Genomic DNA, 16,792 nt, shown 5'->3' with positions numbered 1-16,792 from the left:
CTGCCACCAGAACCAGTTTCAACTCCAGGTCCTCACACACTGTCGGGCCCTTTTAATCACAATCTTTATTTATTTATTTATTTATTTTTTGTCCTTTTTGAGACCGGCTGCACCGTGCTCAGCCAGTGAGCGCTGTGAGTGCACCGGTCATCCCTATATAGGATCCGAACCTGCGGCGGACATGCCGCACTCTCCCGAGTGCGCCACGGGCCCGGCCCTAATCACAATCTTTAGAACAGTCGTTTTGTGACACCAACTGTGTTGACATGCCAACTTATTTAATATCTGTCTCGAAGATGTGGAAACCAAGGCTCAGGGAAGTCAAGCAACTTGCCCAGATTCGCCCAGCAAGTATGTGGCATAATCCAACTGGCAGTCATGTCTCTAAGGCTCCAGAGTCTGACTGTGCTCTGAAGCTCCAGTCCTCTCAGTACTTCAGCACCAGCCAAGGACATTGTCTTGTAGCCCCAGGGGTGCCACTCCTGCATTTTACCAAATTAGAGACAGAGGGGCCTTTTCATATCAATGAATTTTTATTGAACACCTCTTCTACACCAGTCACTGTGAGAGGCCCTTTCTAGGTGTCACTCTTTAAACCTTACAGCTACCCTGTGAAGTTGGTCTTATTTTCCTCCTCTTGAACGTAAGGAAACAGGCCACATAGTGAGTTTCTGGTGGAGCTGAGTGTCAGGCTCATAGGAGGTGAGCAGGAGGCTTTCCTGAGCAGCTGGTTCTGGAAGCTGGATACACTGGACAGCCATGCTCTTCTTAGTGGCCAAGTCCATGACCTGCTGACATCTATTGTTCACAGGAGCCCCTCAGTAACACTGTGAGCTGGGTTGGCCAATAGCTGTGGATGCTGAGGTTCAGAGAGGGTTATTAGAGGGTTCCACAGGATCAGAGTCTTCCTAAAGCAGCAAGTTACAGAGCCATTCCCTCAGTCCCTAGTGAGCTCCTGATCTAAAGTGGGCCTCCAGTCCCTCTGAATAAGGGCCAGTGAGTCTGCTGTGGAGTGACAGATGGCCTGCAGATGGGAAACCAGACACTTCACAACAGCCTCACGAGGGGCCCTGAGGGCGGGGCATTGCGCAGCTGGCAGGGAGTGGGGGTCAGAGGTCAGGGAGGGAATGTCAGGAGAGCCAAGCCATGACCCTGGGGGCTTTGAGACTCTTTCTCATACCCCTCCCCCTTCTCCTCAGGCTGGGAGCCAATATTGTTCTTCCCTTCCTGATGTTGATTCTTCTCTTGATGGATTGATTCAGTCATTCATTTCACGAATATTTACCAAAGCTGCTGTGTGCCCACCCTTACACGAATTCTAGAGGCACAGCCATGTCACAGGTGCTCTTGAGTGGCAAGGGGAATTGAGGGGAGGCTATCCCAGTCTGATGGAGGAGACAGACCTGGATATAATCATTCCAACTCCAGGGTAATGAGGGACTCCCAAAGAAAGGAGGGACTGACCCATCTTTAGAAGGCCTGAGGAAGGCTTCATGGAGGAGGTGGCATTAGATGGGGTTTTAGAAGTTGCATAGGAGTTAGGTGCACAGAGAACATCCCAGACAGCAGGAAAAGCAGGGGCGGGGCCCCAGGGGGTGTCTGTCAGATTGGACAGGGAGGCAGAGACCTCAGTGTGCACAGCTGGGCGTACCTCATTTGATCATTTTCTGACATGTGTTTCTGGGCAGGGCCTGTGTCAGGCACTTGGGGATTCAGACATGAGTCAAACTTAGTGCCTAAGGCAAGATGTGGGTCAGGACTTGTCTCATTCCCTGCTTTGTCTCCAGAGCCTAGAAAAGTACCTGGCACCTAGCAAGCACAGAGGGGTGTGGTGAGTGATGGGACAGAGGTGGCCAGGGGGCTGTGGGCAGCAGTTGGGGAACCGTCTCTGAAGGACTCAGTTGTGCTTGTGCTTTACCTTGGAGAGAGAGTGTTGAGCTGGAAGGGGCAGGGCCAGATCCAGATGTCAGGAGAGCTTCTTGGCCCAAAGGAGAGGTGGTTCAGGGGAAGTAAGGGGGGAGTCTTCTGTGGATGTTAAGAAGCAGTGCAGACAGAGCATGGAGACCAGTGGGCCAGGTGAGTGAGGGAGTGGAGGAAGTAGGTGATAGGGTGCAGGCTGGCTGTCCCTGGGACGGGGGCTAACAGGTCTGGAGCTAAGAGAGGTTGGGCTGGCTCCAAGATTGAGAGAGGCACCACTGGGAAGGTATAATGCAGGGAGATAAGGCTGTGCAGGGGCCTGCCCTCCTCAGCCCCAGGCCTCGCCCCATCTTGGAGAGTTTGTCAGAGCTCTCAGTAGGTCCTGATGACTTCCCTCATCAAGCCGTGACGCCTCATCTTACTCTTTGGTGACTGGCGTCAGATGGACTTCATTCCCATTCCTGGCTCCGCCCCTACCAGAACAAGTCATGTAACTCTGCAATCTCCACATCTTCTGTAAAATGGGTCTAATGACCCTACCTTGAGGGGCTGTGGGAGGCCTACATGAGCTAAGAAAGCCCCTTTGCAGTGCCCAGCATGGGAGGTGGGCCGAGTCCATGTGAGTTCCCCCTGTCTCTCTCCTAAGCTTGCATCCTTGATAAAAATAGCAATCACAGTGGCCAACATCTTTTAGCGTGGTGCCAAGGCCTTTGCCTGTGTTTCCCGATCTTCACAGCAGCCCTGATCTTCATATGAAGAAACTCAGGCACAGGAGGGTTAAGTGACATTTCTAAGGTCTCCTAGCTAGAAGGCAGCAGAGCTGATTTGATTTGGCAGAGCACACGTGCCTGTCCCTTGTACCACATTGTCTTGATTGCTGCTTTTTTCTGAGCCCTTAGGACAGTGTTCTGGGCTTGGCACTGCCGTTCACACGCTGTGTGACATAAGCAGATCTCTTCTCTCTGTCCTCATTTCCATCCTTTAAAGGGAGGGGATTAAAATATTTATAACAGAGTGAAGGAGTTGGACTAGATCAGAGTTGTTTAAACGACACTCCAGGAAGTCTTTGATGTGGATTTGGGTCTCATTTCTTTTTCTTTTTAAAGATGACCGGTAAGGGGATCTTTCTTTTTTTTTCCTTTTTGTCTTTTTTTCGTGACCGGTAACGGGATTGCAACCCTCGGTGTCGCGCCTGCACCGTGCTCAACCAGTGAGCGGACCGGTCTCTATCTGGGATCTGAACTGGATCGCAACCCTCGGTGTCGCGCCTGCACCGTGCTCAACCAGTGAGCGGACCGGTCTCTATCTGGGATCTGAACCCTCGGCGGGAGTGCCACCACGCTCCCAAGTGCCACACTCTACCGAGTGCGCCACCGGGCTGGCCCTCATTTCATGAAAGGGTTCAGGCAATCAGCTTGTGAGGAATGTTCTAGAACCACCCTACTTTAATTTTTTGTTTTTACCTTTTCTTTCTTTCTTTCTTTTTTTTTTTTTTTTTGTTCCTGGCCAGTATGGGGATCCAAACCCTTGGCTTTGGTGTTACTTAAATGCCACGCTCTAATCAAGTGAGCTAACTGGCCAGCCATAATTTTTTTTTTAAGTTTTAAAAGATTTTTATTGAAGTGTAACATGCATACAGAAACTTGCACAAATCATTCTCACTGAATTTTCCACAATTGAAAACACCTAGTAACCATTCCCCCACCCCCACCCTGAAGCCTCCTTGTGCCCCTTCTAGCAACTAACCCACCGAGGGTAACTAATCACCATCTCAACTTCTGTCACCATAAATTAGCTTTGCCAACCTTGAACTTCATTTAAATGGCATCTTACTATATGTTCTCTGTGTCTGGCTTTCTTTTGCTTAACATGTTTATAGGATTCATCCATGTTATTGCAAGTAAGTTAGTCTCGTTGTATGTTCTGTGATATGAACCACAATTTACTTATCCATCAAATGTAGATGGACATTTGAGTTGTTTCTGTTTTTGCTATTATGAATAGTACTACTAGGAACATTCTATTCCATGTCTTTTGGTGAACATGTATTGGCATTTCTATTTGGTATATCCCAGGGAATGGAATTGCTGGGTCACAAGGTGTGTGTCTCAGCTTTAGCAGATACTGCAAAAGCGTTTTCTGAAGTGGTTGTACAGCTTTCACTTCCACTGTCTGTGTATGAATGAGAATTCCAGTTGCTCTTCATTTTACCAGTGGTGAGTCTATAAAGGTACCAATGAAATGGTAATTTAATGAAATGGTAAGTTTCATTTTCATTTCCCTAATGATCAGGGAAGTTGGCCACCTTTTTGTGTTTATTGGCTACTTGGAAAGTCCCTGTTCATGTCTTTTTCTCTTTTTTAAAAGTTGGGGTATATGACCTTTTTATTGATTTATGAGTTATTTATATATTCTGGATATAAGCCTTTTGTCTGATATACATATTGCAAATGCCTTCTCCCCTTTGTGGCTTGCCTTTTCAATTTCAGTGGTATCTTTTTCTTTTTTGTCTTTTTCGTGACCAGTAAGGGGATCGCAACCCTTGGTGTGGTGTCGTCCGCACCGCGCTCAGCCAGTGAGTGCACCGGCCATTCCTATATAGGATCCGAACCCGTGGCGGAAGCATCGCTGCACTGCCAGAGCCGTACTCTCCCGAGTGCGCCACGGGGTCGGCCCACAGTGGTATCTTTTGATAAAAATATTTGATTTTTAATTTTACTAAAGTCCACTTTATCAGCTTTTTTTCCTTTATGGTTAATGCTTTTAGAATTTGAGAATTCTTTGCCTACCCCACGGTCATGAAGATATTCTCCTATTTGTTTTCTAAAAACTAAATAATTTTGTCTTTGACATGTACATTTGCAATCCACCTGGAATTGATTTTTATGTATCATGTGAGTAGGAGAGGTTGAAATACATTTTTTTATGGATATTTAATTGAACAGCACTGTTTATTAAAATGATAATTTTTTCTCCTTTAACAGAGTCTTACCTTTGTCTTAACTCAATACCCATCTATCTGTGGGTTTCCAAACACTCCATTCTATTGTATATTTACCTATATTTGCTCTAATACCACATTGTCTTATATGTCATAGCTTTGAGTTAAGTGTTAATATTTGGGGGGCTAAATCCTCTAGCTTTGATGTTCTTTAGGATTGCTTTGGCTCTTCTTGACCGTTTGCATTTCCACACACATTTAACTATTATACTTCAATTTTTAAAAATTCGTTGCATTGGGGAGGACAGAAGTTAATACAAACCTAGATAAAATAGAATTCAAAGAGTACAAAGACAGTAAGCGTACAAAGATGGTAAGACTGAAAAATCAGTCTCCTTTCCTCCTTTGCCCCTCATTTTCTTTTCTCAGAGGCCACCATCCTTCCAGAAACATCTATGTATATATAGGCAGATCCCCACTCTTTTTTGACAGAGTAGATATTGTACATGTTGTTCTGTAGCTTGTTTTTTCTCTCCTAATATAACTTATAGACTTTGCTATTTTAGTGGTTGCCTAGGATTCTTTTATGACATTGATAATCTTTTTGACTTGTCTCAAATTAGGTTGTTTCAGTCTTTATTCCCACTACAAGCAATGCTGCAGTGACTTTCTTGGACCTGCATTTTTGTGTGTAGATGAATAGCCATTCGTAGAATGAATTCTTAGAATCCAACTTTGCAGTATCCTGCTATCTGTCTACAATGCTGGCTTCCACAAAGATTCTCTTTAAAGAAGTCTGAAAACCCTGGATTTAAGTCTCCTTAAAGACCCTTCAGTTCTGTTGTTCTGGGGCTCTAAGTTAAGTCTAGATCATTGTTTTGTGATCTTGAGTTCTGTCCCAGGGCCCCAGTCTCTATTTCTGTTTCTATATGCTCAGACCCTGATTCTGAGACCTTGAACCCAAGTTCAATCTTGAGATCAGCTTTGCAGATCACTTGGCCTAGTGGAAGCAACAATGGCTTCGGAGTACACAGTGAGGGTTGTTAATCCCAGCTGTTCCTCGTCTCCCCTTCCCACTTCCCTTCTTCAGCTGTGTGGCCCTGAGCTACCTACTTTACCTCCCTCAAACTCAGTTTCCTCCTATATATCAAGAGGGCTGTATGGGAGCCTTCCAGCTCTAGCACTGGGTGCTTGTCTCTAGGATTCTTGATTTCTGATTCTCCAGTTTTGATACCTGACCTAGATACCCCTTGTCTGTGTCTGGTTTCTCCCATGTCTACCCTCTGATTCTGTCCACTTGAGCTTAGTCAACCACAGGACTTAAGAGATGAGTTTTTTGACTTGTCCTTCTGAGCCACTTACTACTTCACCTCTCTGGACCTCATTGTTCTCATCTCTAAAACAGAGGTAATAATACCGACCTCCCACGCTGACAGAAGAGCTGTCACACAGCAAACCCACAAGAAATGCTGGGTGCTGCCGCTATTATTAGTATTATTTCACATTCCTGCTCCCAGATCCCAATTTTGGACTTGGAAGGCAGCTTGGTAGAGAGAGAAGCACTGATTTTTCTCTGTCCCATTGCCCCTCAGCATGGAGCTCCATGGGGGTCCTAGAGTCTGGAGCCTATACCAGGACCTGGTTTCACAGTAGATTACATGTCTTTTTGTGTAACACAACACACCCACAACCCAGAGGCTTAAAACAATAACAATTTGTTATTTCTCATGATTCTACAGGTTAACAGGTTTTTGGCCAGTCTCACCTGGGCTCACTGAGGCTACATTCAGCTGGTGGCTAGACTGTGCTGGAAGGTCCAGAATGGCCATTGGTGCTGACGATTGGCTGGCATGCCTCAGTTCACCCATCCTCCAGTAGACTGGCCTGGGCTTCCTTACACAGTGGTCCCAAGAGACTTCTCTGAAGGCCGAGGCCCTGGAATTCACACAACATCACTTCTCCCACATTCTGTTGGCCAAAGCAAATCACAAGGATGGCTCAGATGCAAGGAGTCTGGATCAAAAAGAAATGGACTCCATCTGTTAATGTGAGAAGCAGCAAATGTTGTGGCCACGTCTACCACAGAGCTCAGTAATTAATTCTGTGTTGAATGAATGAGAAGTGATAGAGTTTAATTGACCTCTGTGAACCTCAGGGTCCACATGTGTAAAATGAGTCTAATAAGGTCACTGTTAGGAATTAACCAAGGGATGTAACCAAGAGGACACACACATGGCATTGCTCAATACACAAGGACCATTGTAGATATATTACTAAAGTTCTTCTCCCGTGGATGTTTCCTAAGTCCTTTTGTTCATTAGGCCAACGTGACACTATACAAACAACCACTAAGACCATTACTGTGTCAGGACAACTTTTCCTTTTTATTAACCATCATCTTCATCTTACTTGCTCTTGAAATGTTCTCTCTGCTTTTGTTTCTTTGGGTCAGTTTGCTTGAACCTTTCAGAAATAAGCATTGGGCTGGCCCATGGCTCACTCGGGAGAGTGCGGTGCTGATAACACCAAGGCCACAGGTTCAAGTCCCGTATAGGGATGGCCGGTTGGCTCACTGGGTGAGCGTGGTGCTGACAACACCAAGTCAAGGGTTAAGATCCCCTTACCAGTCATCTTAAAAAAAAAAAAAAAAAGCATCAACATAGCAAGCCAGCTGTAGGCTAGAGATTGCACACTGGCAGGTGTGATTCTTTGGCCTGTAAAGCATTTTTTTTAGAAAGTCAGTACTGGAATTTAAATTAGTTGCTAACATTTATAATCAGGAGATTTTACAAAATAATCTAGGTTTCCAAGTTCTCTTGAAATTATACCATCTGGCATCTCAAGCCTGCTTCCCTCATGATAGAATTGAGCTAGAGCTAAATCCTAGTGGGGGATACTCTCTTTGACCATTGGTGGCTCATGAAGTTGGTTTAATGAGTTTCTACTGGCGCTGTAAAAAAATGAAATTAAGCAGAATAGAAAATATTGCCCATAGTCACTAAGGGCAAAGACTGTTTTATGGAAGTAAGTCTAGTTACACATGTGTGTGGGGTGTGTGTGTGTGTGTGTGTGACTTGGGTTGCAAGGTAAAATGTATTTCTTACAGTGGGTTGTAATAAAAGTTTGAAAGTCCTTGTTCCAGTTTGGCACAAGCTCCATCCAGTTTGATTCACTCTGAAGTTACTTCCACCCTTGTAGGCATTTGAGCTTGAAATCAGTGAACATCAGGTTGGCTGGTGGATTAAAATGGTTCCCTGCAATCTGCTAGGGGCTGGCATGGTCTACACACTTTCTCCCTGACTTTCAGGTCTGTTGCCCACTCTGATCATTTGTAAGCAGGGAACGTGTGCAGTGAATCTATCATCTCCACTCTGCGAGCAGATTCCTGCTGTACCTGCTTGGTCTGGGCCCCTGGATCCCCGGACCAGCCCCAAGTGCCCAATCTCTGACTCCTATTCTCTCTGCCCACCCAGGAGAACCCATATGTCATGCGCAGGCCTAACTTCCAGGCTCTGTCGGGGAACGAACGCTTTGAGGGCTTCTGTGTGGACATGCTTCGGGAGCTGGCCGAACTGCTGCGTTTCCGCTACCGCCTACGGTTGGTGGAAGATGGTCTGTACGGGGCGCCTGAACCCAATGGCTCTTGGACAGGCATGGTTGGCGAGCTCATCAACCGGGTATGGCCAGGCTGGGACTGGAGAAAGCACCATAGACCGGGCAGGCGGGGGTGGAGGTGGTGACAAGCAGGCAGCCAGTTGAGCCTCAGAACCAGCCGGGCACACAGCAGGAGAGGAAAGAGTCATTAAGGGCTCCTCATACCAACCTTGCTGATGGTGCGCTGGATACCTGTGCCTGGTGAGTGTCAAGGGGCATAATGGGAGAAGAGTGGCAGTGCACTGCCTCCTTTGTCCCATTTTGCGAAATGCCCCCTCACACCCCCTTGGCTTTGCCTGTGCTCAAAGATTTGTTGAGTGAAAGAAAGAGAATGGAGTGGGAATCAAGCAAAGGCCTGAGTCAGTCAAGGGAGGCTTCCTGCAGGACGCAGGATTGAGAGGAGAGATTGCACCTTGTTTGTGTGCTATGCCTGGCATCTGCCAGGGAGGTCCTGGAACATTGCAGACTTTGAGGGCTAGCTGCCTGTTGAACTCACTCATTCAGTAGGTATATATTGAGCACCTACTATGTGCCTTGCCCCTTGCTGGGCACCAGATATAGCTTTGAGTGTGGTGGACCTGGATCCTACACCCAAGAGCTTAGAGTCTCTTTATGGTACAGAAAAGTGAATGACCACAATACAGAGCCATCTGGGCTGTGATGGTGGAAAGTCAGAGGAGGGACTCAGAGGAGGCTCCTGACCTAGCCAGGGAATCCAGGGAGGGCTTCGTAGAAGAGGTGATGCCCAAACTGATTCCCAAAGAGTGTGAAGGAGTCAGCAAGGTGAAGGGGATATGAGAAGAGAGGAATATATTTGGAAGAGAGGAAACAGCATTACAAAGGTGGGTGTGTGTGTGTATGAGAGAGTGGGGTGCACCGGAAGAACCAGCTGGGCCTGAGTGTGGGCAGAATTTGGATGAAGGTCAGGAGGGAGGAGAGGCAGGGCTGTGGGAGGTGGTGGGCAGGGGTGTCATGGAAAGAATATTTTGGAGTCAGACCAACCTGGATTTGAATCCTTAGGCAAGTCGTTTCTCTTCTCTGAACCTCAGTTTTCCCCTCCCTAAGATGGGGATAATAATACCTTACAGGTCAGTAGTGAGGGCTGTATAGGGACAATTACCTCACACATTGCTTGGCACAGAGTGGGGGCTCATTGTAGTTCCTCTTTTTATTCCAGGTGGGAGAAAGTAAGTGGGCAAATGCCCAGAGACAGGACAAATAGGCCCCTGCTCAGGACACACCAAGAGCTGGTGTGCAGAGCAGGGAATATAGTCAGGGTGGCCTTGACATTGGACTGAGCACAGAGGAGATGTTCACCCTTCTGTCTCTCCCATGCCAGAATTTACTGCATCTAAGCCCCTGAATGTCACCAGAGTAGACACAAGAAGGCCACTTTGCTTGATGTGTTAGTCTGTTTCTGTTGCTTATAACAAAATACCTGAAACTGGGTGATTTGTAAAGAAAGTAAAACTTATTCCTGATAGTTTCTGAGGCTGGAAAGTCCAAAGTCCATCTGTTGGTGACAACAGTGACCCAGGGGCCTCACATTGCAAGATGGTGGAAGCAGAGAGAGCCAAGAGAGAGAGACAGACTCTCCTCTTCTTTTAAAGCCCTCAGAACCATGCCCCTGACCACCATTTTTAATCCATTCTACTGCACAGTCCTACAATCCAATCACCTCTTCAAGGCTCCACCTTTCAATTACCATAATAGGATTTCCCACCCTCTTAACAGTCACAATGAGGACTAAGTTTCTAATACATAAAAGTTGGGAGCTTCAGGGAGTTTGGGAGGACATAATTCAATCTATTACTCTTGACAAGGACATTTATCCCTTAGGACACCGAACTTTTTTTTCAGTTGAAGACTCCCATCGCTGGCTGGTTGGCTCAGTCGGTTTGAGCATGGTGTTATAACACCAAGGGTTCTGATCCCTGTATTGGCCAGCCACCAAAAAAAAAAATAAATAAAAAGAAAAAAAAGAAAATAGAACTCTGGACAAAAGCAGAGCTGCCAGAACCGCTCTAGTAGAGGCAGGCCCTAGGTTTGAAAGCTTCTGCTCCAGGTTGGGTTTTAAGTCCTGAAACCTGAAGAGGTACCTGATGAGATAGGAGGTGAGGAGTCCCAGAGCTTGAGGTCCTGTGCCTACCTAACTGGTAGGCTTCCCCATGACCTGTTTCCAGTCCTCAGTCATATAGGCTCTGGAATTTCCTCATTGGGGCCCGCAGAAATAAGCAGGCTCCAGGGGAGTAGCCCCCCAACTAAAGTCACTGTAAACTGGACGCCAGTTTCTTCATCAGCAAAGGAGCCATCTGGAAAAGTCCTTATGCACAGCTGCCTAACCTTGGGCAAGAGTCTTAACCTTTGTGCCTTGGGGCCTGTCCCGTGGCGATGGTGAGAGGACTTGGGGCCTGGGACGAGCAAAGCACAGCAACCAGCTTCTTTGATGGGTTGCTGTGATTGTAATCCTGAGTCTGTCTGAATCTTGGCCCTGCTGTGCACTAGCCATGTGACCTTGGGCAAGTTACTTAATCTCCCTGTAGATAGTTTCTTCAGTTGTACAACTTGGAAAATAACAGCCCATAGCATGTAGGGTTGTAAACATGAAATGGATTAATCCACCTAAAGAACTTAGAGCAAGGCCTGGTGTACAGTGGGTGCTACAGGTATGTGTCCTATTTCTATTACTGTTATTGTCATTATTTCTACTGGCATGGCCAGCACATACATACATTTATGTGTTCATCCATTCTCCATCCAGCCAGTATTTGCTAAGTGGCTACTGTATACTGGGCCCCGTGCTGTTGATACAGTGGAGAATAAGCCAGCCCTGGCCTTGCTCTTACTAAGCAGGTTAAAGAGTTTGGGCCTCAGCAGGAGGTGCATGGGATGCCCTCAAAGGGGATTTTTTTTGAGGGGTGATGCATGAGGTGGGACTTGGGCTAGGGGATAGGAGAAGTAGAGACTAGGGGAGGAGCTGCAGAGCCCCAGGGCTTGGTGGCTGCCTGGGGTGGGGGGCTCAGGAGAGAGGACTTGGTGCTCCTCCTGTGTCTGACTCGGGCAGCTGGGTAATGGCGATCACAATGACATTTAGGGAGAGAACACTGGAGGAGGAGCAGTCTGGGAGTGCCGAGGATGGGCAGGCTTTGGCCTTGCTGAGTCAGAGCTGCCTGCTGTGAGATGGCCACCTGTGCCGAGCTGCATGGAAAGAATTACAACCAGCAACACAACAGCAGCAGCCACTGTTTGTTGACTTCACACGACGTGCCAGGAACTTTTCACGTGTTACTTAACTTACTTCTCATAACAACTCTTCGTGGCCCAGAGGATCACTGCTCTTCTAGCAATGCAACAACTGGGGCTCAGCAATGAAGGGATCTGCCCCGACACACATGGCTGCAGCCAGATATGTCTTACCCAGGGCCCCTTCCCTTTCCAGGAAGTGTGGAGGAATTGGGATAATGCTCACTAACATCGATCAAGTGCTCATGCCTGCTGTGCGAGGCCCTTGTCTGAGCTTTCTGACTTGTATTCACTCCTTGACTCCTCATGGCCACCCAACGAGGGAGGGACTGATATTAGCCCTATTTTCTCAAACGCATAGAGTGAAACACCAAAGTAGCAGCATGTCCAGGCCACCTGGCTGGTAACTAGGGGAGCAAAGGCGAGCCTCCAGCAGGCTGGCCCAGAGCTGGTGAGGGACTTTCAGATGGAAGACAGCCCAGAGCACCAGCATCCTCCCCAGTCAGGTACTGTATCTCTTCCCTCCTGGGCCAGGTACAGGGCTCCTTGGCCAGTCTCCAATTCTGGTCCATTTATTCCACCCAGTGGCCCCTGCTGGAATTGGCCTTCTGTTCCCTGCCATCACTGCCAAGGTATGAATTCTGGCCCCTCCCCTCTCTGGCCTCCTGGCCTCAGCTCTCTCTGAGCCCCAGTTTGTCCTCCAGTAGGATTGTTCTACAGCAAGTCTGACCTGTCACTTGTATGCTTTAGCTGCAGCCCCCCAGGGCCCTCAGGATAAAGTCTGCACCTTCCAGCCTTGTCCTCAAGAGCAGAGCAGGTGTCTTAGGGGTCCCAGGAAGCAGACCCTGAGTTGGAGGTTTACAGGCAGGAGGTATGTTGGGGTGCCCTTGAAAACCCACACTGTGAGGGAGCAGAAGAAGCAGGCTTAAGCAGAGGGAAGAGTTGAGCTGCAACGCAGTTGTGACAGCCTCAGCCACCCCAACAGGCAGCTCTGGATCTGGGATGGCCATTGGAGACACCCCCCTGAGGTAAGAGGGCACGACCTTTACTCTCCCCACTGACATGTCTTTGGACATGGGCTGTCCTTGGGGAGGGTCAGGACCTTGGGCCAGGGGACTCTCTTCCACCAACACCCTGGGCAGCTGAGGCAGTGAATGCCCCAACTTGGAAGGAGAGTCTGGGTGGTCTCCACTGTGTCCACTACAGCAGCACACAGGTTAGGAGCCAAGTAGAGCCGCCTTTAGGCTCCCTATGCTCCCACATCATCCCTAGCAAGCCACTTATCTCTCTGAACCTCTTGAAGTGGGGCTATTACATCCCTCACAGGGTTTTGGGGAGATTAAATTAGCATTTGTGAAGAGCCTGGTACATGTCTGTCACATAGGTCACTACTGATGGTCATCTTTAGTGAGGTGATATGTATAGGAATGTGGTTAGAAACATGGGCTTTGGAGTCAGACAGCCCTGGGTTCGTATTTGGACTTGATCTTTACTGGCTGTGTGACCTGCAGGCAGGTGGCTCCCCTGAGTCTCAGTGTTCCCTAAAATGGAGAGTAATGACCCCTAACTTGGAGGGTGATCACACAGGACAGATGAGATCAGCACAGGATACAGGTGCTGTCATGACTAAGACAATGCCCACCTACCTCTCCTATGACATTCTCACCCTGGGGGAGGGAACTTGTCTACTTAGCTCTGTGTCCTCATCACAGGTCCTGGCACACAGTAGGTGCCCAATAAATTAGTGTCAAATGAGTGAGTGAGTGATTCTGTCAAGGGGTCTATATATAGAAAAGCTATCTCCCCCAAAATAGAAATGGCTGTCCCCAATTCTCTCCATCTAATGGAAGACACACCCCAGCACAGTTTTTCTTCGGCTGAGCACACAGTAGCTGACTTCAACTTTCTTGCTTACACTCCCTATCCAATCCTGTCTCCTGGGGTTGCACCAACTCCTCTAGATTGGAATTTTCAAATAACATGTTGTATTTGTCTTTCAATTCTAAAATTTTTACTCACTGTGTAAAACACAGAAAAGAATATCACCACACAATACCTCTGTTTTATGCTTTAAAAAATTCATCTCATTTTTGTGTGAAAAAATTTTAAATACAGGATTCAGAATTTTACATTATATTGTGTTTCAGGTTATAAAATAGTATTTGTACTAAGTATTATTTCATTTTGCACAAAAGTAGTGTGAATATGTGTGTATGTGAATCAAAAAATTGTAAGCATTTCTGCCTACCATCAAATATTTTCATAAGAAATTTAAAAGCAATCCCTTTATTTTCTCTTTTTGCATATGTAATACAAAGTGATACAAAGTCATCTGGTACAGATGGTAGGAACACTGGATATGAATTATGGTCTCATACCTCAGAGACAACCACTGTGATGAGTGTGGAGCAGTTCCTCCAACTCATTTTCTATACATTCATTAATACATGTATGCATTTAAATTTTTCTAAATTTTATTTTTGCAAAAATGGTATCCTACTGTACATATTGTTGTGTAATTTGCTTTTTTTCACTTATATCTTGGCTGTCTTTGTGTTAGTACATATAGATCTGCCTTGTTTTTAAAAACCACTACATTTAGTCATTTGCCTATTGAATAACTATTTCTTGAGCCCCTATTATGTGCCAGGCTCTGTTCCAGCCATGTATGGAAGAGACATGTTCCCTGCCTTCCTTTTTTTTTATTTAAAAAATTTTTTTCTCTCTCCCTGCTCTTCTGATGTGGACATTCAGGTGGAGAAATTGACAGTGAACATATTAATATCCCTAGAGGCTGGGAGCATTACGGATAGAAATCAAGCAGGGTAAGGAGATAAAAAGTTTCTGGTACTGCTCTTCTGATGTGGACATTCAGGTGGAGAAATTGACAGTGAACATATTAATATCCCTAGTGGCTGGGAGCATTACGGATAGAAATCAAGCAGGGTAAGGAGATAAAAAGTTTCTGGTACAGGGATGCTGTTTTGGACAAGGTGGTTGGGTAGTGTTTGAGAAGAGACCTTAATGAGGTAAAGCAGACACCCCTGAGAAGACCAACTAGGAAGGGCTTCATGGCAGGGGTTTTGTCTGTTTTCCTCCCTTCCATATCCCCAGTACCTGGAACAGTCTTATACCCAGCAGGCAAGCAATAAATACTTGCTGAATGAATGGATGGGTCTGGGGGAAGTGTTTTCCAGATAGAGGACTCATAAGTATAAATCCTCGAAATCCAAGTATTTACCAAGCAGTAAATACTTGCTGAATTAATGGATGGGTCTGGGGGAAGTGTTTTCCAGGTAGAGGACTCATAAGTATAAATCCTTGAAAGGAGCACATGAGTTGATATGGGGGGCAGTGAGGTCCAAGAGCAGGGCCCAGATCACGGGGCTTCACAGATGCTGTTAAGGAATTTGGATATTATTTTCATAGTGTTGCAAAGCCATTGCAAGGTTTTAAGCAAGGAATGTGCCATGATCTATTTTTTTTCTCCTTTCTATTGAGATGAAATTTATATAACATAAAATTAACCATTTTAAAGGGTATAATTCAGTGGTTTTTAGTACATTCGTAGTGTTGTGCAACCACCACCACTATCTAGTTCCAAAACATTTTCATCACTCCAAAAGAAAACCCCATACCCATTAAGAAGTCACTACCCATTCCCCCTCCTCCTTCCCTCAGCCCCTGGCAACCATCAATCTTTTTGTCTCCATGGATTTACCTACTATAGATACCTCATATGAATGCAACCATCTAATATGTGGCCTTTTGTGTCTGGCTTCTTTCACTCTGCATGTTCATCCATGTTGTAGTGTATATCAGTACTGCATTCCTTTTTATGGGTGAATAATATCCCATTCTATAGATGGACCACCTGGATCTGATTTTTAAGTTATTTGCTTTCTTGAGAGTAACTGTAGTGGGACAAGAGTAGAAACAGGATGGTCCATTTATTTAGGAGGCTATTGGAAGTTATGGATGAGAGAGGATGTTGGCCTGGGCTTGTTTGAGTGTGGCTGTGAAGGGCTGCTGCCAGACTGGATGTGCACAAGGGAGTGGTGACTGCAGGGTTTTGCTGGGGCAGCTGGGTGAATGGTGAGGCTGGTTTCTACCATGGGGAAGATGTGGGAGGAGCAGTTTGGTGGGGTCAGGAAACAAGAGTTATCTCTGGACATGGATCACTTGAGATACCTATTTGAAATTTAAGTGGAGACGTATGGATTCCATTGTGTGGCTGAAGTGTGAATTATTTAACTCATCTCATATTGATGGATATTTGCATGGTTTCCAGTTTTTGCTGGCATAGCCAATAAACTTGGCCTGTGGACTTGTGGGAGTGTTCCTGAGGGATAAGTTCCAAGAAGTGGAGGTGCTGGGTCAAAGGGTATGGATTTTTTAAAAGTATATACTGCCAAATGACTGTTCAAAAAGATTCCATTAATTTATATTCTCACCAAAAGTGCATGAGGATGTCAAATTTCCCATACTCTTGCCAACAGTCATTATTATCAATCTTTTTAAAAAAAATCTTTGCCAATCTGAAAGGCCAAAAATATTGTCTTATTGTTTTAACCTGAACAGAATGTTATATGACTGTATTTTAATCCCCATATGGATGTACTATAAACTATTTAGCCATTTTTTGTATTTAGTTTCCAGGTGTTTTTGTTTGTGCTGTTATAAACAACCATAAACAAACATCTTTGCACAAAAGCTTTGCCTGCATTACAGCTTATTTTCTTAGGATTGATTCACTGAATAGAATGACTGGTGAAAGAGGAAGACTCCTTTTATGGCTTTTGTTATATATTGTTGAATTGCTTTCCAGAAAAACTACACTAGTTTCTATGCAATTGTTTCAGCACTGAGTGGTTTTTTTTATTAATTTATTTTATTTATTTATTGAATCAAAATTGATTATACATATTTTGGGGGTTGAACATTGAGATATGTTGATTAAATCAATATTACTAGCATATATATTGTTACAAATCATAATTATTCTTTATGCCCCTTGTCCAATCTCTCCCATTCCCC

The 16,792-nt window shown here is 45.7% G+C and overlaps 1 protein-coding gene across 1 annotated transcript in view; it reads left to right on the top strand.

Moving 5' to 3' along the window:
* GRIK5 (glutamate receptor, ionotropic, kainate 5) overlaps nt 1-16,792 on the top strand; it is a 56,203-nt gene that overhangs the window by 13,810 nt on the left and 25,601 nt on the right. Inside the window, exon 12 of the mRNA XM_008567256.1 lies at nt 8,332-8,535. Within this exon, the coding sequence (XP_008565478.1) occupies nt 8,332-8,535 (204 nt within the window). The remainder of the gene's footprint in view (nt 1-8,331; nt 8,536-16,792) is intronic.

Source organism: Galeopterus variegatus, unplaced genomic scaffold (genome assembly GCF_000696425.1).
Source record: "Galeopterus variegatus unplaced genomic scaffold, G_variegatus-3.0.2 Scaffold306, whole genome shotgun sequence".
NCBI lineage: Eukaryota > Metazoa > Chordata > Mammalia > Dermoptera > Cynocephalidae > Galeopterus > Galeopterus variegatus.
This window is presented reverse-complemented; position numbering and strand designations above follow the sequence as displayed.